At 39.2% G+C, this 24800-nt stretch overlaps 1 protein-coding gene across 5 annotated transcripts in view; it reads right to left on the bottom strand.

Annotated features, from left to right (window-relative positions):
- Window positions 1–24800, bottom strand: part of epha6 (eph receptor A6) — a 153062-nt gene that overhangs the window by 84105 nt on the left and 44157 nt on the right. For 4 of the 5 annotated variants that reach the window (XM_077616720.1, XM_077616723.1, XM_077616721.1 and 1 more), the window contains one exon: window positions 12105–12169. In XM_077616720.1, coding sequence (XP_077472846.1) covers window positions 12105–12169 — 65 coding nt within the window. Of the gene's footprint in view, window positions 1–316; window positions 473–12104; window positions 12170–24800 lie in introns of those variants that run through there. The other variant, XM_077616724.1, reaches the window with a different exon arrangement.

Below are 24800 nucleotides of genomic sequence, written 5' to 3'. Positions count from 1 at the left end.
TAAAACAGATTAGAACATGACACGTAAAAACTATATACTTAGATGGCTAAAATAAGGAAACTGTTTTGTTACTTTCTTTTGATGCAGGAACAAAATTATTTGTGTGTTAGTGGTTACAGAAATTAATAAAATTTGACTTAACCCCTTTATAAGGTCTTAGGTGAGAAACGAGTAGGTGAAGAACTGAGTGTAGGAAGGCAAGCCAAACAGGGAAGAGTGGCAAACTGAATATATTATATTTTCAAAAAGTCCCAAATCGAGTACAGACAAAAATTGCAAAAAGCAAACCATAAGCAGGGAATCAAAATCAGCTTACCGTAAAAATCAATCATAGAGATGATGGCACGGAAACCAAATAAGACTTGACACTGACCAACCAAGAGCTAAAGGAAAAAACAGGATCTGATATACACAAAAAGGGTGTAACGAGACAATGAGAAACAGGCTGGTGACATGAGAGGCATCTGATTGGTCAGACACATAAGGAGCAAGGGGAAGTGACATGAATGTGTAACCATGAGGACAAAAATCACAATAGGATCCATGTGGAAATCAAGGCAAATATAATTTGACTGCTTTGGGTGGATGAATAATGAATTAATAATTTGCCCCTTCCCAGTCACAATGCCATGGGCAGTCAATGGCAGACAATGAGGGCCCTGCAAAGGTTTAAAAGCTTTTTACAAACTTAATAAAGTTACATGATTACAATTGTATCTGATGCTGTGTATCGTACAGAGGTTCTGGTCTTGGTATGCATTTTAATATGCATTTTTTGTTTTCTAATCTATCAGCTTCTCTCCTCTATCTTATCCTTCTATTCCCATAACTGTGTTGACCTGGCGCTTTCTTTACTCAGTCATTTTCTTCGCCGTAAATACGTATCCACTGATGCGTGTGTTACTGTTACTGCGATTGAGATATTTTTATTCACCGCTTGTTCCCTCTGTGATGGATGAAAAACTTTCACCTTTAGAATGCACATCCGTGGAAACACCCACCCACACATACTTGTTCAGTAATGGGTATTAGGGAGATGGATGAAGAGTGAGCACTCATTGGGGAACTTACTCTGTGACTTTATGAGAAAAACAATAAAGATGGCGTGTGTGCGTGAGAGGGGTTGTGCATGGGTGTGGGTGTGGACAATAGAAAAAAATACAACACATTTAACAGAACATTTTGGAGTAAAGTTCTGGCCTAAGGTCCCCTCACCCTTTTTTTTCAAACTGTTGCTTAATTAATAAATCAGATATCAGATATCATATTGCTGAAATTGATCTTAGGAAATATTACAATTTATTTGTGCAATTTGCCTATGTAGTTAACTTATTTATCTTTAAACATTGTTCAAGTATTGTTATTAATAATAATTAATATTTAGTATTAAATTGGTATTATATTGTAAGATCTTGATTACAAGGTTAAAAATCTTCCCTGTGTGAAAAGTTAAATAGTTTCCAGGCAGCAGATTGATGATCTGTTCTGGGTATAATCACCTCTCAACCAATGTCAGTAGGCAAAGATGTTTTTCTGTGACCTTGTATACTTGTCATATGAAACCCATTAATATGTTAAAAAGATGATTCACTATACGTACTTGATAGAAATATTTGTCAAAATGTCAAACACTTGAAGCAAGGAAGGGCAATTTGAATTTATTTAAAGAGATACATTATTTAAAACCTGACAGTATTATCACAATGCTAATCTTTTAATTATTTATAAAATTCTAAAAAAAAGTATGCAATGTGGTATTCATGCATATTCTGTGTAACAGTTATACCATTTCCATAAAATTATTTTTAAATTCATAACTGGGCGGGCCGGCGGGTGAGTAGTTAGAGCATCAGCCTCACAGTTCTGGCTGGGGTCAAGGGTTTGATCCCACGTCGGTCCCCACTGTGTGGAGTTTGCATGTTCTCCCTGGGCTTCTGTGGGTTTTCTCTGGGTAGTCTGGTTTCCTCCCACATCCCAAAAAATGCATGGTAAGCTGGTTGAACACTCTAAATTGCCCCTAGGTATGAGCGTCCATATAGATTGGACGTCAATTGCCTTCAAATGCAGTCAATACATTAAATCTAAAGTTGAAAGAGAGATAGCTTTCTTTACTGCTTAATCTAAAAGATATCGCACAGCCCGGGGTGCGAGTGGTTAAGGTGTCGGCCTCCCCGTTCTGGGGTCGAGGCTTCAATCCTACGTGGGTCCTCACTGCGTGGAGTTTGCATGTTCTCCCCGGGTTTCCTCTCACATCACAAAATCATCCAGGGTAGGTTGGTTTAACACTCTAAAGTTCTCCTATGTATGAGTGTGAGCGTGAACGGTTGTCTGTCTCCTTGTGCCCTGTGACTGATTGGCCACCAATTCATGGTAGTATCGGCCAGCACCCCATGTTACCCTTGTGAGAATATGCGGTTTGGAAAATGAATGAATAGTGAAATTAACCAACATTTATCCTGAATATACATTATTGCAATTCTGATAAGAAAAACAAATATGATTATATATATATATTTAAAAAATCAAGATCCAACATACCCAACATCCATAATGGCAATCGAATGCCTAATTCTGTTATGAATGTGATGATGATATGGCACTTAGGATCCTGCTTATCAATACATCACCTTCTCCTTAGACCACAAACACACAGGTGCCCACACGTACCCACACAAATGGAGCTGTGTCCCTCTACCTATTACCAGTACACCCTTAAATCAATAATGGCAAGTGAACAGCAGCGAGCAAATGAAATCCAAAAGACCCTGCGCTCTTCTCATTCCTACATCCATCACTATGTAGCCAGCAGGGTGGAGCCAGAACAGCGATCAGTCATCCCCATGGTGATCTCAAGAGCGTTCTCACATAACTGACACCTGGTTGGTCAAGGCCTCAGCCATCTTCCAAATGGCACTGAAGATAAGAGTTCAGCCCATCCATACGACCTTTTAGTGACTGTTCAGCTTGAATTTATATTTTGAGCAAATGTGAAGTTTTTGTTTCAGTACAAGGGCTCAACAATATTCTATGGAAAACCATCTAGTCAGAAAAGACCTTCAAATTTTCACACGCCATCTGTATTTTGATCGTGGTATTAAATCTAAGATAATAATCCCCAATGGGACAAGAGCATTACAATTCTGTCAAGTATCATTGGGCATGTAAAACGTATCAGATTAATGACATACAATAAATCCTCCCTCTAAATCAGAATCATTTTTAGCTGCAGCCCATTAATCATTTCACTTATATTTACTTGTTGAGGAAGCATCCTGCATGGTTTTGTGTTTGCACAATGTAGAAAAGCTAAACCAAATATACCAAATCACTATTCGGGAGGCGTATTCAAAACCTCAGTTCATAACTATTGATGGTCAAATGTTAAATCCCAGGTGGGTTCCAAACTTCCTTTGTGGAGTTTGCATGTTCTCCTCGGGCTTAGTGTCATCTTATCCTTCTGCTGTGAGTTTTAAAAGAGTTTATCACCAGTAGAAATCCAAACTATTTTAAGAGGGAGGGCGGCAGTGAATGAACTTTCGCTCATCAATCCCAGCCCACTAACGTCAAATGAATTGGATGTGTAGCATTGTCACTAGCTACCAATGAGTTATTATTTATTCATTCATTTTTTTCAACCACATATTCTTACAAATGCCGCAGGGGGTGCTGGAGCCTAGCTCAGCCATCTCTGGGCACCGGGCAGGGGACATCCCAAATCGCTAGTGTCAAATGAAGATTCGACTCGTGTATCAATGATGTTTGCTTTGGCATATTTTGAAATAATAGTTATCGTGAGCATGGTATTGAAAAGCATTTCTTATCGTAAGACACACAGAGGCTTCCATCCATTCAAAGTATTTCTTCTTATAGTCAATGCCGGCCGTGCTCCCACTTAAAAAATAATCTTGGCTTCATTTTCAATCTTGAATGTCTATTTATGTTTTTGTTTGAAGCTGCCAACTGGCTTCCCCTGTTCCACTCTTGAGAAAAGACCGCTATTATTTGAACTGTGTCCCACGGGTACGTCTTTGTCTGAGTTTTGGTTTCATGCAGAGACAATAGAGACAAGGAAAGAAACCAGAAGGCCGGACGCTGCTGAGTATCTGTCACAAGCCGAGGGCAATGAGCAAGACCACCTATCAGGATTATATTGATTTCAACAAAGCAAAACAGTCACACTCAATAATAAAGGGGAAATTCTTTGCTTTCTGAATAGCACACAATTTAGTTTTTAGTAATATTATATATGTAGGAAGAATCTATTATCATCAGTCAAATATTTTCCACACTTATTGAAAATAAGATGATTTTACGTGACTAATCCACAGAAGTTTCGAAGAAAATTGGCTGTGGCCAAACATTGCTTACTAGCAGGTGCAGCGTCATCTTTTACTGTTATGTAACTCATGTTTTAATATCCCTTACAGTGTTTCCTGTCTTTCTCTGCTTGACATGCATGCACTCAAAGTAGACAACAAACCACTCTAAAGCAGCCAAGCCATGAGATGATTAGATGCATTTTTAGGCGTAATCTAGCTAGCTTGCAACTAAACCCCGAGTCAGTTTTGTTTTTTGAGAGTCTGTACATGATGGCTGAGGTTAAATTTTCCCAACACTTCCACAAATCAGATGTCAGTGTGTGCTTACCTTATCAATCAAAATGACTCGATTGACTTAGCAGAAGTGCTCTTCTCAAAGTGTTCCCAGTGCAAATGTCTTATGCAGAAAAAACAATCACGTTACTATTATTCAATTCATTTGATTAAAACTGATTGACTCCTCATCGGACCCGATAAGGACCATAGAAGTTTTGCCCAGGGAAAACATACGAGTGGGAAAATGGGAAGGAAGAGACAGTTGTTTTACTTATCTATTTTTGCCAGAGATGCAGAGGCAAGACTGTCAAAGTCTGCTCAGCGGCCTTTGACTGATGTGAGATCAAAGTAATGGCTGCTCACCGTGGTGCAACATAAACGCAAACGCAGTTGAAGAGCGGATGCGACGACACAGTTTAGATAAGAGTGGGTTTCCCAGATAGAATTTTGCTGCAGAAATACTCATGGTCATTACATAACATTAATTAAAAGTTGATTTATTCATTTTGTATGTTCCAAGCAAAAATGATTTATGTATCTTAATAAAATCTTCCTACTTCCGCTCATGGAATAATAAAACTGTTAGAACAATTGGTTGTTGATGTGTTGCCATAGAGTCAGTGCAGCAAGTATTAATATGTCACTTTTGTGGTCAATGTAAAAATGCTCATTTTAAAGGTTTGTCGGTCACCGTCAATGCCAATCAATGAGTGAAATTATTGTTTTTTTATGTTTCTTTCTCTTTGTTTGAATGGCAAAACATTACAAAATAGTTTTTGATTTAACATGGTATTGCTAAAACAGCATGTAGCACACCTTTTTGTATAAGCGTAAGCTTATTACAGATCGTCAAAGTGCACCTGAATGAAGCTGTGTTTTGAAACGATAGCACAAACAAATCAACACCATAGTGTCGTTGTGTTTCTACTATCTGCCACTCAGTTTTGAGAAGTGGCTGTGAGAAAGAAAGTGAGAGATGGAATAAAAACAAAGAGAAAAAAGATGATGTGGCGTTGGCAGACAAACAAGGACAGAGACAGAGATAAATAGCTGCCAAAAGCAAACCCAAAACTGAATTTTCGGTGTCTAAAATGGCTGAGTTTCTTCAGGGGGGGAAATACACAAAATCCCATAAGTGGAAGATGATAAAATCTGAAAATGGCAGAAAATCATTAGGAAGGAATATAATTAAAGTTGCATGGTTTTTGGGTTACTTGGAATTCAAATCATCGTGAACATGAAGAAACACTAACAAAAAGCACTTACTTTAGAGAACTTTGGTTTCATTATTTTTTCATTTTAGAGCAACTAGGCAGAACAGCAATCTTTTGTTGTAACATTTTCTTTTGAACCTTATAGAACTTGCTAGTTTGACACAGTTTAAAGACTGCAGACAGACGAAGGGCCTTTTATCGAATATACTCGCTGCTAAGAGACCCAAATTCTACAAAATGGTGATAGAAGAATAATTCTGATATCTTCTCACTATGGGGGAATTCGCATTTAAGAACAACTGCTTTTTAATTATATTTCAGTCAAGTCAGACTCTTTGTGACAATGTTTCAGCACTAGTAAAAAAGTAGTTCATAGGAAAAAAAGATCTTGTGGTGACTAAACCAGTGTTGTACTGAAAGGGTGTTGAACTTATATTTGTCGTAGGTAGCATTGTGGCCATTGTTAATCATTTTTTATCAAGCTGCTGCTCACCCGGGCTAGTGGTTAGGTCAGCACTGGTTCTTTCTGTTTCAACCAAATAAGCACAGGCTCAAGGGGTTGAAAACGGGTACTGATTGAACAACCAAATCGTTGCTGGGCCAGAGAAAGGAGCTGTGAGTGAGAGGCAGTCAACTGGTAGATGTTGAGGCCAAGCAGTAGCATGAAAATACCCCCGTTTTCAACTGTTCATGTGGCCGCCATCCTACATTGAGTTATGACTGCTGCTGTTGAAGTTCCCGGCTGGCCAAGCACAGATCGCTGATGAATTTGTGTGACAATTTCTTCGATGAACCACCACCCCATAGCTGGTTGCCAGTACTAGCTCTGGCAAACTAGATACTGTGTTGCCGCCGTGACTTCCAACCATGGATGGCATTGCATTGGAAATGTCACGCTTGGTGTTTACATGGCACCAATTGGATAAAACCGTTTCTCGAAACGTTTGATTACAGGTGTACATGCATACGTTTTCCTGCAGCAACTAGCTGGATTTTACCCGCAAACCAGAAGCCCTCTGTGCCGCAACAAATATTTCGCGTGGCACTTGAGCAGGGAGGATTTTTCCCTTCACATAGATAAATAAAATACATTTCTGGACTTTTCTGAGGCTCTTTTTTGACACCTGTCTTGTATTCTATTTATCTAAGTCATTTATCTATGAATCTATCCAGTGATGCCTTACTGTCTTTGGAGTGGAATTTGGAGCTCTGTCTATTCCGGCCAAAGCCACCAGACTCCAGGACGCAGGGGCTCATCCAGCCTGACTGGAAATGAGTGCAGACAATATTGGTTTGTCTGGTCTATACGATCAATTAAACCAGAGGGATAACATCACCAGTAGAGAGCAAGGACAGCTTTCAGCATCTTCTGAGTGTATAATATGTTAAGTGCATTTTAGAAAGCCTGCCAGACGAACCGTTCAGCCCTATAGTGAAATGTTATCCCGCTAACAGACAACACACTCTGACCCCAAATACACAGACCCACTCTATCATGTAGGGCAGGGTCCGCAAGAAGTTAGGGTGGTGAGCTGAGAAGGAAACAAGATGTTTCTCTCTCCCATTACAGCATGTTAGAGACATCATACAAAAGTGCCAGCCCTCAGCAAACCACTTCACATTGATTGCACAAAGGTACTTATCTTTTGATTGCCTTTCGGATTTAATTTATTGAGTTTGGACATAAAATAAAACCATGAGAACATCACTAAAATTGTGTCATGAAACATAACAAAAACAAAACTTAATTTGATCATATAATTCCTGAGATTGGTAAAAAAAAAGATATTTATGACAATGTCTATAAGTGATAATGTATCCTTCATGCGTCCCTAAGCTTGTTTTTCATTGATTACATTGATCAGCAGGTGTAACATGTCAGCGTGGCATCAATCAATCTTGGTTTGCAGTATTTCCATTTTTCCTCTCCCATTTGAAAGTGCCAGCTTGGATTTTCATCACATTGCATTTTGTTGGTGGCCTGACATGTCTGCGTTAAAACAATACAACAGGTGAAGATTGAGCATTTTGTTCTCTTAAGTAATCAAAATACAATAAAAGTCACGGCTGCTAGTATCTTTCTTTGCTTTTCGCTCGGTCCACAAAGAGTGAGACAAATGGATGTGTCAGCGCTTGATGGAGCGCTGTGATTGCTCTGCTAGGTGCAGGCTATTACTTGGCAATATAGGCAGCGGCAGAGACAAATCCTGTTTGGATCAACCACACGTAATAGCTGAAACATGACAAGATGTTCCACAGCGCAAAGATATAGGAACTGAAGGAAACCTATGAATTAGAATATAATGGAAAACTATCAGTGCTATTTCTCAAGTCTCTCATTTTTTGGACCTACCAAATGTTGGTAAATAGCCTTGTCTCCTGGTTGTCGAACTTATCTTTGTCTTCGGCCAAATGGTAGGTGTCTTTTCCGTCAGATGGACATTATGTCTGTCAACTAGGACTGACATGATTGATCAACTAATTGACAACTAATTGATTATCAAATGACTTGTTCTTGACCCAAAAAATATCCAAATACTCTGATTGAGCCTCATAGTAGCAAATGCCCTTTTCCATAATTTTAATTTCATTTACTTGTTAAAGAAAATGGTTATTTTCAATTATTATGTACACACACACACACACACACACATAAACCTTATTATGATTTACAACTTGATTGCGCTTGTTTTTGGGGGTATTTTCTTGTGGACTAAATACATTGAAATCAAATTGAATTGGACGTCTGTTGCTATTAATGACAGTGAAAGATGAGCATCTACAGCCAGTCCTCCATGTTAAATAAATTCCCTGTCGTTATCAATGACAAGTAATTAATTAAGAAAAACTACACTTTTTTGTGTGTATCTTAAAAGTAAAATAAAATTTTGATCAGCACAAAAAAGCACTACAATCTCGCTCAAGGTAGTTTCTCTAAACTTATTTAATTTTCACTTTACAATATGACATCAGTTCTTTAAAGTTTTTTGATTGACCCATGGTTAAAACTTTGACAAACCTAGAAAAAAACCTAACATTAACACCCTCTAGTACCGCCCAGCCGTCTCTATTCTGCTTCTCACATAGTGATGGTTGGCCCAAAAAGCTGTCCGAGTATGTTCTGCTGTCAGAGGGATAGTGAATGGGAGCACATTAACTATCGGCCCCGGTGTGTCCCTGAAAAGAAACAAGCCAATTAAGGAATCCCCCGCTACTGCTTAAGCCCAGTTATGGCAGAGGTCACTGGGATGAACGCCGCCGAGCTAAATCATCATACCTTTTTCAAAATCTCCGTCAGGGGAAGCTGAGCGTTATAAAATTATTCCTCTTTTTTTCACTGCCGGCCTTCACTCAATATGCTGTAGGAAAATTATGTCCGCGTCCTTCAAAAAACTATTCTGTCTCTCAGCCATTGCAAGGTTATTTTCTCTTGTCTAACCATAGTGTTGCAGAAAATGTTTAAGATTAAAGATGCACGTTGTTTGAGCAGCGCCTTAATTCTTGGGAAAACAGCCTTTGACAAAATGCCTTCCAATTTGACCAACTCTTTACCCTGAACTTGCATCGTTGGAGTATGTTTCTGTGTTGCTTTTCTTTTTTTGTTTTAAATGTTAGTCATATCATGCAGAGTTAACAATTAAAATGCGTTAAAATGAAGAACAAAAGAATGGTTTAAAAGGCATCCTGAGCACAAGGACACGTTGGTTTTATATGCTTTATTTTAATATTAATAAATCACCTATAATACACACCTTTAAAAAATAATTAGCAGTGTAATGTAATTAATCCTCTGCTTTGCCTTCATTCTCTTAATCTTCTTCACCAGAGTCATTTTACACCAAACTTGCCTTCATTGGCTGGCTATACCCTCTGATACAATGACCTTACAGTTACCAACCCCCTTTAAGCTGCTTCTTTTACATCAGATGTAGTCTACCTGTGTGGTCCTCACTCCACTCTTATGTCACCTTAAGTGTCTAGTTTTTTCTGGAATAGGTGTTAACCATTACCATTGCCATCCTTTTTAGCAAATACCAACGATATCTGACCTTCTAGGATGCTGTCCTGAATGCCAAACTTGCCTGTCACTATTTCATCTCCTCTCGAACCACTTCATCTGAGTCACTGCAAAAATTCTCCTTCTCTAACTCACAGCCTACCTGTGGAGCTTACTCACAATGTTCATCATCACACCCTCAATCTGAAGCATCAAACTCATTAGTCTACCCTACACTCTACTCACCTCTAGAACACTCTGAAAAAACTTTCTTCAATTTAGCTCCAACTCAATTTTTGTTCATACTACCTTTACACTACCTGCAACTGGTGGGCCACCGATTCTGGGTACTCGGATGTTTCGTCGAAAGACATTTGGTCCCCGGACGTTTGGTCCCCGGACGTTTGGTCGACCGGACGTTTGGTCGACCGGACGTTTGGTCGAACGGACGTTTGGTAGAACGGACGTTTGGTAGAACGGACATTTGGTCGCCGGGTTGTTACTGTTGAAACCAGCTCTCAAAATTATAATCATGAGAGAGAGAGAGAGAGAGTGAGTTTACTATCTAAATATCTAATATCAAAAGTAAACTGTCATAATTTGACAGCGAGCGAACCTGGCGACCAAACGTCCGTTCTACCAAACGTCTGTTCTACCAAACGTCCGTTCTACCAAACATCCGGTCGACCAAACGTCCGCTCGACTAGACGTCCGGGGACCAAACGTCTTTTGACGAAACGTCCGGTCACGCCCCTGGCCTGCTTGTTGTCTCAAACAAATATTGTATTGTAATTATTTTCATAAAACTAATTAGGATTAGCAATACTAGTTTGCTTTCTTTTAATGGAGCAGAGTCCTTGATTATAGAGCTGCATTTGATATTTCAAACTACAAGTGGTCCATCCCTGGCTGGCAGCTACAAGATGGCTTACTCAGCCGCCTGATACCAGGCTGTGCCTAATATGGTGGGGATTGACTTCCTCTTGCTGGTTTCCAGGAAAAGAAGGGGATTTAAACTATTTTACCTCCCAAGATTTTCACACCTTCCCTCAGGCCCTCTCACCTTGATGCCTTAAATATTAATGTTAAATCCGTGGATAGTGGATGAGTGAGGAGGAGAGTGGGCTGACAGCTTAATCGTGGAGGCAAAGGCCACCCCTAGCCTTCTTCTCAATACTCAGGATGGATGTCACCACGACCTACATGATGTAATCATCCCCATACCTCTGATATGGCTTACTTTGGCCCATGCATGGAGAGGGACAAGCACGAAGAGGTAAAGGAAAAAAAACTCAGGGATTCACTAGAAGAGGATCATTTAAGTGGCTCCTCCAAGTATGTGTGTGGTCTTACAGATTTGGGAAAAATATTCTTTGCATTTTCAAACTTGATTTTTTGCCCACTGTTGTTGGCAATACAAAATCAAAATAGGCTAATCCCTTTTCAAAATATCACTAAATTAATTTTCTCACTTTTGTGATCCTTGACCACATTACCCCTAAAATTAATCACCTCTTCTGTTTCATATTTCAAATATTTCTTGAAGACAAACATACATAAAAAGAAAGAGACATAGGACCAAATACATAACATCTCCCTTCCCTAGTTTCACTTATTGGTAGAGGTACAAATCTGGATTGTCAAAAAACTCCCCCTCATTAGCATTTTTAGTTCAATTAACTAATACCTTCCATCAGTTGGTATCACACTTGATTTTCATTTTTAACCAGGTAGGATGCTGCTATTGTGCTTGAGGCAACATGACTAATAAAAATACTCTTATTGAGTGGTTGGCTGTCATAAATACAGTGCAAGGCATAGCTCATGCAATCGTTTTCCTCTTGTATTGAAGCACTGGAAACCAAAGGTGAAATGAGGTCCAGATGCAGAGTGAAATTTTATTCACTCAGCATTGCTATGCTTTTTGTGTAGAGGCTGCATATATGTATACTTTAGTTTGAGAATGTGACATTATTACAGCTGCCGCAGCTGGACGTTTGGACTTATTGCCACCCAATTTATTTTCCACCAATTCACATTTAAGTGAGGTGTTCCCATAATGTGACATGACAAAAGAAATTGACAAGGAAATATTGAACCACATTATAAAAACCTCCTGCGAGGCCTTATCTCATTATTTGTTTCCAAGTAAGCTTATTTCCCATGAGGCCAGAGGTGTTTGACCGAAAACAAAGATGTACATGTGACCGTCACTGAAATCGATCTGGTAGTTGCAAAAAAAAAACATGATGGAGAGTAAATACAGAAACGGTAATAATAGTTGGTCACAGTTCTTACCCCATTCACAGGATATGTCTTCCATCCCAGCTCTCCAAGCACAGACGTTGTATCCAGGAGCACAACTGAAATGAAAAAGAGGGGGGAAATCCACACATTATCCATCTGTCAGCGCACAAAAGTTCAATTTTCACTCCGGGAATTGAAATATCAGTCATAAACATGTTCATTTAGGCATTTTATCATAACAGAAATGAGTTTTCTTGGATGAATATTTATCAGTGTGGCAACACAAATGCTAGGAACAACAGTCTTGCCACTTGCCACACAATTTTGGGCCTGATAGATTGCCCTCAAATTGTTGTCAACAGTCGATTCCATTGCCTGCTATTCACCGGTTTTAGTCATTTTCAGCAACAATATATGCTCCCTTTACTGTGCGCCTGAGATAAAAAGAAAACGAACTGGAATCGAACCTTGTGATTGTAATACTGCCTGTTGTGAGAAATGTATTATAAAGGCAATGGATTAACTGAAATTCCATAAAGCACGATTAATGTAGAGTTAATGGCCCGGGGTTATCTTTTTGCATGGCCCCCAAAAGTGAATTAAACTGCATTTTCTACCATTGTGAATGAAAGATCACGGATTACAGTTTTTTTCATTTTTAATGTAAAGTACATAAATAGGAGTGTAAACAGGTTTTACAATAATAAAGAAACCTCGGTACACTATGGCCGCGTGCACACACCCACACACACACACACATTTACACATACTTTTGGCAAATAACAGCATTTTAAGTGTTGTTTAAAAAGTTCACTTACAGCGTGAGGGAATCGCGCAAATTGTACTGACACTCTATTCTGTAAGTGACAACATTTTCTCTGTATAACACCATCCATATAATCATTACACTTAGGGACCTACAGTCATGCAACTGACATCATTTCAAATAACGCAGCAATGTATACATTATTATCATTTATAAATTGCTATGCTCAGGAAGAAAGAAATTGACATCAACATCTCTGTGGAGATCTCTGACAAGCCTGGAGGAAAATTGAAAATTTTTATGTCAGTTATGATAGAACTTGTATGCATCTGCTCAGCAAGATTTTCATCAGTTTTCTTTCTTGTTGGCGTATGAAACGTCGCGAATATACTTTAGAAGCTCATATCAGACTTATCCTAGCATCTTATAAAAATCCACAGTCAAATATATATATAATTTTAACAAACAACCAAAAATATACAATCCAATTCAGTGCAAATAACTGGGACGGGTTTGTTCACATTCCGAGTATAAGGTGTCGCCATTTTGCTTTCAACGACATCACTAAATGTGGTTAAAATGTGAATAAAAAAGGTACATTTTTTTTAACTATATTTTGTGGCACTGTTTTAGACTGCAGGGGGACCAAAGCTGGCCCCATAGGCTTATAGAGAACTGGAATAATCCTGTGAAACAGAGGATTTTTTTTTACATTGAACCATACATTGTTGGTCAAATTAACATTTACAGCTATGAACTTACGGAAACAAATAAACAAGCTTAATGCTGTTCTAACAGCTTTAATCTTTTTTTCCTAAATGAACGGATTGCCTGACATTGACGGTCACAGAATTACAATCTATTTGGAATAAGATGTGCTGGCAGCAATCGAACATTGATGTCTTTTGCTGCCAATGGCAGTGAATGAGCTCTTATGTTTTTAGTGAGCGAGACCCACTGCACTTATACTTACTACACAAATATTAACAATAAACACATATTTTAATATAATTAAACTTTATCATGTACTTGTGAATGTAAAAGCAAAACCATTTTCAAGTGAATAGCAGGAATCCTTTCTCTGTAGCAATCTTCCACTACCTTGCCGATTGCAATATACTTTTATGGTTTCGTAAAAATCATACAATACAACATATTGAATGTGTGAGGCTGCGGAGCCTCAGAAGCCTATACAGGCTTCCATAACTCATGGTGCATGCCATCTGTGGATGAAACTCTTTAAATTGCAGGTGGCAGTCACCCAAATTATTTTTGTCCATTCAAACTCAGGTTCAAACACATTGCATGGTATATAAAGGGTAGTTCTTTTTAGGTAAACGTAGATCACAATTAGAATCGATTGAATGTTTTCTTTCTATTTTTTTAAGTCATGTCCAATTTTAATCTGGAGTCGTTAGGCATCCAGTGTAAAGCTCTATTCACTCAACATTTGGCAACACTGAACGCAGCATTGACAAAACCAATCAAGTGTTGCGAGGATCTAAGGATGACTGCATGTGTCGTAATGCACAGGTTGGGTGTTTGACATGAAAGTGTTTTGAGTTGAAAGTTGTTCAACGTGTCTAGTGAATTTGTTCCTGTCCTTACAGAAATATAACAACCAGTGAAAATGAATCCATTGCATTGGTCAAAAGGCTTGAGTCCCCCTGCTGGGGCTATATGATTCTCTGTGCCCTTTGGCTAACTGGCGACTTGTCTACGGTGTAGTCTGCCGTTCGCCCGAAGTCAGCTGGGATAGGCTCCGGCAACCCCCGCAACCCTTACGATGATGCGGAGTACGGAAGATGAATGATAATAGATAAAAATGGCTAAATTGAAAATGCTGTGGTGACATGGCTTGGAAAATAAAATATTCTAGTACTAGTTGGCTAAAGTTTTCAAGATATTGAATCTTAAAGTTTGAATACACAAACAATTGCAAATGTGTTTCCTACTTCATGGCATAAATCACTTCCCCGTTTTATGATATTCCTCTTAAGATACTGTTTAGCCACAATTTTATTTATTACCTCCTCGCTATTCATCCTTCACACAGTCAATGGAAAAACAAATGTAGTTCTGCCCGACTGCAGGTGACTGGGAAATCAGTGCTACCGTATGTTGCGCCCAATTACATGGAGCACCTTGAGTACATGTTAAATACGGAAAATTCTACCTGGAACTGGTACAGTGCCTTTTAAGACGGGGTGCCCTGTAGGCATGAAAATATTTTATTCACCTTTTGAGGTGAAACTAAAGTAAGAGTGGCAACTCTCAAGTCACTTCTTTTTAGAAGCTAACTGTTGCCTAATTGTAGCAGTTTAATGAAACAGAACATTTTATTCATAAGTCGTTTCAGACTCAAGTTCTAAATAGCCTTAAAAACTGCAAGCAGTGAGCAGGCATTAAACATTTAATTTGCTCCATAAATGGGCATTGATCCATTTGAAAACACATGTCCTAAAACGTTATGATATTGATTAATCATTGATTTAGCATTCAGTGTGGCATGAAAAGTTTAATGCTGAATGTATTTTACGTTTATCCTCTCTGTAATTTGAGCATGGTTTAAAATGGTGGTCAGATTTGGATGATTTTCCGCTTTCTCTATCTTTCTATGCCTGTGAATGTCATGTCAGGGCCACTGTCAGGCTGAACAGACTAGCTGGGAAATGCCAATGGTTTAATTGGGCATCATTAGGCCACTTTGTGCTTCATACCTGCCCAGTATCTTCCCAAGGGGATGGCCTGATTACTCAAAGTTGGCTCGGTTGCTCACACCCCGCTGTGGGCACTTTCACGCTTTGAATAAAAGCATTCGAAAAATACAAGGCACAACACTCAGAATTTGAGGAGAGAAGACCGGAATCCATTTGTAAATGTTTGCACCTTCTGATGGCGTAATTTAAGATGTTTTTACTAGGAACAACAACATTTTGGGGCTAGTTCAGCCACTGCTGGTGAATTTTGATTTCGTTGCTTGGATGCTACGTGTATCTGATTTTGCGAGTTCCGATTTTTTCAAATCTGACTAGGGCTCATTCGTATGTGAATAAAAATCCTATCTGAATGAATGTGATAAATATTACATGAATAGAGCTTGACATCTAGAGTTGGAGGCGTAAGTACCCGGTGGCCTTCTTGCATTTACAAAATTTGCTGGTGGTAGTAGACAGTAGAAAGTAAGGGATTTTTGTAACGAAAACATTCTTAATTAGCAAAATTGTAGATGGATTTGCAAACGGTTTGGTTTATAATACACGTTACAGTAGTAGCATAGCTGTGGTTCAGACTTGATGTTGAAGTTAAAAAAGTAATTATTTTTAACTCTGCCATTGAAGGCGGTAGACATTAAATCAATTTGAACTGAGAGGAATGACAGCGAAAGTACCAATGTTCATTCACTTCCAAGCCTCCCACTTGAAATGTATACGGTGTTTACTTGTGGCTAATTTAAAATGTGGTTAAATATTGAGAATTCTTTAGCTATTTCAAAGTACATACTTCATTGACTATAGTATACTATATATATAATGTTAGGTTTAGTGAATAGTCCTGACACAAAATATCCAGCAAGTGACGACTTCCGCCCCCACTCACTCGTAGCATGCAACAGAAATGCATCCTTGTATGTAATATCTATGATGTATGCAACGCTTGTGTAATCGACAAGCGAACTACATCAGCACTGTTAATACATAAAACTAAACAAACGTTCGATATAACAAACAACACACGTGAATAAGCAATCACAGCAATCACTCGTTTCACAATGCCAGCTGCATACATCTCCACTCGACTCCACTTACCCGCAGAATCTAGACGCAGATCCAATATAGTAAAATATCTGTTGCATAATATCTTTATTTATATTTACTTTGAAAGAATGGATATTCCTGTTGTTATATTCCTGTTTGAGGCATGCTAAACTGCAAGACATGATCTGGAATGTAATTTCGCACCCTCATTCAGTTACACTGCAAGTCACATGTATTAACTTTTTACTAATATCTACACACACAAAAAATATCAGATTTAGCAAAAAAATAAAAATAATACAATCTCAACTGAGCATTAGACCCTGCGGTGTGTATATACTAACCATAGACATGTAGTGGAATGTAAGTGTCCACACTTGTAGTTCTAAATGACTTCAACAGTATGCACTAGATCTGCCCCAATATACAATATATATCCATCAATCTCTTGCTGTATCCTCTATAGAGTTATCTTTCAGGAGGGCACCCACAGACCCTGCCTGGAGCTGGCGGTCCACCGGGACTTCAACTGGTTGATATAAATAGAACATGAGCCGGCCAACTCACAAATAAATGGAGCTCCAGTAGAATGATGACATCTCTTGTCTGTCCTGGAGCCCTCGCATGCCTCGCAAACATCCTGAAATAGTAGTATATGTGTCGAGAGAGTCTTATAGTTTTTTTCTTTTCACGTAAATTTGTATTATCCTAAAAACTGCCATACTGGCTGAGAGTCTAGAGCAGGGGTCTCAAACTTGCGGCCCGCGGGCCAACTGCGGCCCGCGGGACGATAATTTGCGGCCCCCGTCTTAATATGAAAGATCGTTTTTTTTTTTTTTTTTTTTTTTTTTTTTTTTTTTTTTTTTTTGTTTTTACCCCTTTCCCCATGATGGCGCCGTTTAAGTGGCAGCCAGTGGCAGTAGCTCTGTCCACTCATGTTTTTCTTGTTTTACAGCATGTTTTACATGAAAAATTAGAGGGAACATTGACATGCACCTGCTTGTGGCAGGTGTGATACTGGTGTGCCGATAGCGAGCAATGATGATGTCGTGACCGGATGATTCGCCTAAAGACGTTTCGCCGACGGACGTTTGACAGACGGACAGGTCGTACTAGTATTTGTTAGTTTAATGATTAAATACAAATACTAGTATTTGTATTTAATCATTAAACGCTGTTTTCAGCTGGATTTGACCGAATTTGAGAGCATTTTGAGCCGTTTGGCGAATGGACGTCTATAGACGTTTTTTTGCCTCCATCGCGATATCATCCAGTATTTGTATTTAATCATTAAATGCTGTTTTAGGATGGATTTGACCCGATTGCTGTCATTTTACGGCTCGGTTCTGCTACATCTGCCTGCCCAAGAGTGCTTATTCCCGGACTGCCATTGATGGTAGACGAACATTGATTTTTACTATAATTTGGACAACACCGGCGGCGGGCCGGATTAAAAATCCTAACGGGCCGTATATGGCCCGCGGGCCGAGGTTGAAAAACTTGTACACACACGATCCGGCGGGGCGAGCGTTCGAATCCCGTTTCGGCGAAACCTCCGTTCGGCCGAATGAACGTTCGGTGGAACGTCCATTCGGCGACCTGCCCGTCTGTCAAACGTCCGTCGGCGAAACGTCTTTAGGCGAATCATCCGAGTACCGATGATGTCGCTCACACTGGTACTCAGTGCGCTCAGGGAGGTTGTCTTTCTGCTCAGACCAACAAAAAATGAGAGGGAACTTTGGTTCGGAGCTGAATGAACCAATCACGGTGAGGTATACGGCTCTGGAGGGCGGGACATCGGCCGGGCTGTCCAGTGCCTCGCTCACTCACTCATTCATTCCTCCAATCAGCTGGGCGGAGGAGAAGCCGTGAGGCCGATCACTCCGCTCGGCGCGCACACTCCTCCGCTGCTCTCAGCATAGAACTGAATGAGGCGCTATGATCCGTGATCCAGCCTGTGTCAGTGTCTGTAGCCATCTCCGCGATTGAAACGGAGAGCGAAAGTGCACATGCGCCACAAACCCGCGCGACTGAATGTGAAAGATCAACCCGAGACTCATTCCAAGTGGAAAAACATATTACAGAGCCCCAGAGATGTCTCTTTCAAAGCCTGCCATGAAGAGGAAGGTCGGTGATGAGCACAGACAGTTTCAAGAAAAGTGGGGAGTGCAATATTTCTTTGTTGAACACAGGGGCACCCCGACGTGTCTCATTTACACTGAAAAAGTTGCGGTGCACAAGGAATACAATTTGAAACGTAATTGTACTATGAGACATGCTGAGGAGTACGAAAAATACCAGGGAGATGAGAGAGCCAACCAGGTTGCCAGTCTTAAAACACGTCTTCTGAGGCAACAGGATCTCTTCAAGAAGGCTACCAAAGACAGTAATGCAGCAGTCAAAGCTAGCTACGCCGTTTGTGAGTTGATTGATCCTGTGCTAAGTGATCCCAAATGGCTCATGGACTTGGCTTTTCTTGTTGATATCACACATGAGCTTAATGTACTGAACAAGAAGCTACAAGGCCAGGGGCAACTTGTCAGTGCTGCCTATGACAACGTGAGAGCATTCTGCACTAAACTTGTGTTATGGAAAGCCCAGCTCTCTCAGACAAACCTTTGCCATTTCCCAGCATGCAAGGCTCTCGTGGATGCAGGCACACCATTCAGTGGTGAGAAGTATGTTGAGGCCATTTCGAAGCTACAGGAGGAATTTGATCACAGATTTGCAGACTTCAAGACACACAAAGCCACATTTCAAATTTTTGCGGACCCCTTCTCCTTTGATGTGCAAGATGCCCCTCCTGAGCTTCAAATGGAGCTCATTGACCTGCAGTGCAACTCTGCACTCAAAGCCAAGTTCAGGGAGGTGAGTGGAGAAGCAGACAAGCTTGGGCAATTTTTGAGAGAGTTGACCCCCAGCTTCCCTGAACTTTCCCGAAGGTTCAAGCGGACCATGTGCCTTTTTGGGAGCACATACTTGTGTGAGAAGCTCTTCTCCACCTTGAACTTCAATAAGTCCAAGTACAGGTCCAGACTTACTGATGAGCATCTTCAAGCTCTACTGAGGGTCTCCACTGCTTCCTCCCTCAAGCCAAATGTGACTATGTGAGAAGAAGCGCTGCCAGGTCTCTAGCAGCAAGGAGTAGGCAAAAGAAGCCGTGTTCAGAATATTTCATGTTCAATGTTCCATTCAAGTTCAGAAAGTTAAAGGTTAAAGAGCTGTTAATACAGACATTTGAAACGGAATAAAAATAATTCATTTTCTCTACTTAGCCAGCCAGTGTAGATCTACTGTATGCTCATTAGTATTATTTGGTTTCATATTACTGATTGATTTATTTTTTATTCATCTTTAAGTTAATTTATTTATTTCATTATTTTTTGTTAAAAAATAAAGATATTTGATAACGTTGGAAAGTTTTATCAGTGCTTTTCTTGTGGAAATCCTGATGCGGCCCAGTCTCACCCAGACTCGGCCTCTAGCGGCCCCCAGGTAAATTGAGTTCGAGACCCCTGGTCTAGAGTAAATTGTGTGAGCCAAACAACATTTATGGTATTTTTTGAGTAATGGGTCGAGGAGAAAGTATGGCCTACATGCAAATAGATGACTTTCACGCACTAAAAAGAATGTTAACAGCTTGTGTACCACATGAGAACTTGTACGGAATGGCTTTAAATATCCCCTCAAGTCCTCAATCTCAAACCTGCAATCACAGCACTCATTTGTCAAGAAACAGTAGGAGGTCACCAAATTTAGAGAAAAACTGACTGTTATGCCATGAGGATATTTTAGTTAAGGTATGATTAGTTCTGATAATTTGTACTTCTTTCTTTATTACTATGGTTTTCCTTGCAGGATAGCCTGCCCATGGAGCTGCGTCACCAGACGAAAAAATCTTTTTTTTTACTGTATTTGTTATTAGGAACCTCCAAAATTAGGATGTCAGTCTCTAAATGATTAATCGACTATAAAATAATTGTTGAATCATTTGATAATAAATTAGACATCTCATTGCGACATAATGGCTCATTGAAGGAAACTATAACTATGACATGGCCCCGACAAGAATACGTTAAGGAAGAGTAGTGCCACTATACAGTTTCTGCCCCTGGTTTGCGAAGCTTTAGCCAAACACAACCGCAAGGCCCTTCATTTATCACGAGGAGCTGACTTGTACTGCATCTTTTGTTCAGAGTCCCTACTTTGTTTTTTGGACGTTGGACACGCAGCAGCCGTCGGGTAGTTGATGAGTATGTGATCGTAATGGTCCAGTTGAGTCCCTTAATGTATGTATAAATCAGCCATTGCCAGGTTATCGCGTGAAAATTAACCAGATCCAAACATGCAATATCATGCTTCACCTTCACAGTGTGCTGAATTTACCACAGCCTTTGGTGTAAGTGTTTCAACCCTTAAAATATGATAGATAATGCCTTCATTTTAGGAGCCCAAACTACCGTATTTTCCGCACTGTAATGTGCAGCTAAAAGCCTTCATTTTTTTTCAAAAGCTGACTGTGCGCCTTATAATCCGGTGCGCCTTATATATTTATCAATATTAAGCCGCAATTACGGTATGCAGCCCCCGACTCCATTTTCCCTGTAGAAGAAGTAGTGCGCGGTGCATGCTGGGATATATAGTTCGTTTGTCAATCCACCCGGAATGATGGGGAGCACAGTAATTCAGTGCTCGCCGTCATTCATGCTGGATTTACAAAAGAACTCTAGCAGCTACATGTTGGCGTCAAGAGCATTCAAAGCTAGACTGCGAACTATGTATATATATGTATATATATATATATATATATATATATATATATATATATATATATATATATATATATATATATATATATATACTATATGGATAAATATTGAGCTGCAACAGGTCTCGCAACTACGGCAAGAAGCCGCCGACTCCATTTCCCAGGTAGAAGTAGTGTGCGGTGCTGGGATTTATAAAACTGGGTTTCATTTCGGTTGAGCTCGATTTAGCACACTAATTCTGTGCTCGCCGTCATTCCGGAAGGATTGACAAAAGAACTCCAGCCGCAAGGTGTTGCCGTCAACAGAGCATTCAAAGTTAGACTGCGAACTGTGTGGGAGCAGTGGATGACATACAGGAATTGCTGACACTATAAATGACCACTTTGATGAGACGGAGTGTGGACGTGTTGGATGCCGCATTCGCCCAGCTGTTTAACATGAGTTATTATGCTATTGCTGTATCACGCAAATACTAATACTTTACCTCGGAGAAAATAATAAAACAGTTGTTTATTCATGTTGTGAGTGAATGGAATTGTCAAAAAGATGATTTGTAATCTATTAATACAGTTTGGCTGACCTATTGACTGTTTTGTTGATATTCCCTTTAGCGCAGCACCGTCCAATGGATGCATAATAACGTAACCCCAGCCTCTACTGTAGCGCCTTATAATGCGGTGCGCCTTATAGTGCGGAAAATATGGTAATTGAGAGACGGTATCAACAACATTTGAAAGTGAATACTGATGTATATTTTTCAGTTATTATTATTTTGTACTAATAGACACTGCAAAGTGATGAAAAATATTTTCTGAAGATTTCACGCACGACAAAAGTATTGTTAACAAGATGCCCAATCATGTGGCTCTTTTAAACCTTCCGCTGTGAATTTAAATTACTTTGTCATTGTCACTAGTAAATGTCCAATTATTTGAACTGGAAGGGTGCCAAACCTCTGACTTCAATTGGTTTTACACCTTTTGCCGTCAATGGCAGGCAATGTGTCAATAATCAATGGTAGTAATGGCAAAATTAATAAAAAATATAAGTATAGCTTACTGTTTCAAAATGGGTGGTGACCCCTGGGCTAAATAAATGTATACATTTAGTGTGTGATTTAGTGTTCAATAGATGAAGTAAAAAGAGATCGAAAGCTTTCACTAATATCAACAAGGTCAAGGACACATATAAAGGGGAAGAGCACAGAGAGAATGTGCTATACTCCTTTTTCAGTTACTTGGTGATCAAAAAGTATTAGTTCTACATTGTTGATGTGGCAGCATTCTAAAGACAGAAATACACATTAAGCCTAATATACAGTGTAATATGGTACGATGAAAGACATGATGCAATATATTTTAAATTAATTTCTATTCAGTTTTATATTGTTAAAAAGTATTGAACATTCTGAAATTATATATGATAGACAAGCTCCTTTCCCCTTCATTTAGAATTGAAATAGACACCCGAACCCTCAGGTCATAAATGTCGAACATGTTGAACTCTTCTTAAATGGCGAGTAAATTTTTGTCTTCCAGAATAGTTTAGAATAAAAACAGAGGTGTTGAATTTGATCTCTTTAAATGTCAATAATAGCAAAATTATTACTTGTCTGCACTTTGCCATGGTGTTGCACAGTGGAGTAATTTTTGTGTGTATTTCCTACAAGTATTTATGGCTTTCTTTAGACTTTCTGATAGATTCTGTTAGACCTTTCCAATGACTCATACATTGGGTGAGGGTGCATTAGATCAATGACTTCTAATTCCTGAAACTCTTCCGCTTGAAGAACAATTACATTCTCAGTGCTGTCGAAACCAGGGGACAAAGACCTTATCTTCAGATTACCAGCTTAATGAATCAGGTTAATGAATTTCATTTATAAAGTTTCACTGTTCAGAGAGAGCAAAAATAAGGTAAATTAATGAAAGATTGTTTTTCTCTTTGAAGGATATTCTGTTCAGATATCTTGGGTGTTTTTTTTTTTAAACCACAGATATGCAACTTCAAGTCATTGAAATTTGCATAGAAAAAAATCCAAAGAAAAATGCTATTTGTCATGTTTCGCATGGCCAAGTCAAAACAACCATTCTAGAATATTGACACAGTTAAACCTTAACTCAGTTTATATACATTGATGATTTAAAATGGGTTGGTAATACGGGAGACTTAATAAGTAAATAATAAAAATAATAAAAACCCTATTTTAATATTTAGGGTAATCCTAACATTTTGGGAATTTACTGAAACTAAATAATACCAGTGTGATATGTTAGCAGACCAAGTGCAACTCAACTTTAAATTTCCCAAACTGTGCTGATAGAGATTCGCCCAAGAAACTATCTACAGACACTCTAATTGTACCGTATGTTATACACCATTACAGTAACAGGAGGGACAGTTAATCCATCATTTAGAATTAAAATGTCCCATAAATACGCATACCCACCATGTAGATTAATTCATAAAACAAATAGAGGCCACCCGATGGTGCAGGGGTTCTTTTGCCTGACTTTGATGTGGGCAGCGTGGGATCAATTCCAACTTGTGTGGTAGTGTGATTTTGAGTACGAATTATTGTCTGTCTCAATGTGTTCCCTACGATTGACTGGCGACCAGTCAGTGTAGCCCGCCTTTCGCCCGAAGTCAGCTGGGTTAAGCTCCAGCCTCATGCGACCCTGATGAGTATAAGCGGTGTTGAAAATGAATGAATGATTGAATGAACAACAAATAGATTGTGGCTTTCTTGGAGTACAATGGCATGGTATTAAAATTAATTGATATCAGAGATTTATCATTTTTTGGGTCATTGAGTTTGTGCTATTTTCGTCTGGGGGTATACTGGAAGATTTTTCTCATGCAAAATGTGTGCCTTGGCTAAATGGTGTTTAGGAAATAGTGCCTTATCTAATGCCATGCGGACTATAATTGAGACTGAATCAACAGTGCTGACAGTGCAGACAAGCAGTGCATTTGTCACTTATGCCACAAGAAGCAATTAATCAACAATTGTTTTCACTCAATCAGCAGCATTAGAAACTTTCAAATAAATAATTAGCACGCTCGTCCCTAACGTTATCCTCCAAATAATATAGGCATATTTTTTTTTTAATTTGTAGTCACACATTAAAAAATCCAAGCCAATAAAAACACATTATGAGGTAATTTTTGAAACTACCACATGCCTATTCAAAGCACTACTATAGTTACTTACAACTATAACTTACATTGGGAAATGTAACAAAAACACTCTAAGACAAAATGACGTGTTTGAAAAAGATTCACGCCTGAAGCCTTGATGAGATCTTTCACAAATTTTCACGCTCAGTCGACCCCTTGGTCTAAGAAACAGCCGTCGTGACAGGTCTCAGTGTCAATATGGAAAAACGAAGCACAGAAGCCAGCAGATACTATGCATTCATTCATTCTGCGTCGGTAAAATACAAAAACCAAA

Source organism: Stigmatopora argus, chromosome 13, assembly GCF_051989625.1.
Source record: "Stigmatopora argus isolate UIUO_Sarg chromosome 13, RoL_Sarg_1.0, whole genome shotgun sequence".
Classification (NCBI taxonomy): Eukaryota; Metazoa; Chordata; class Actinopteri; order Syngnathiformes; family Syngnathidae; genus Stigmatopora; species Stigmatopora argus.
This window is presented reverse-complemented; position numbering and strand designations above follow the sequence as displayed.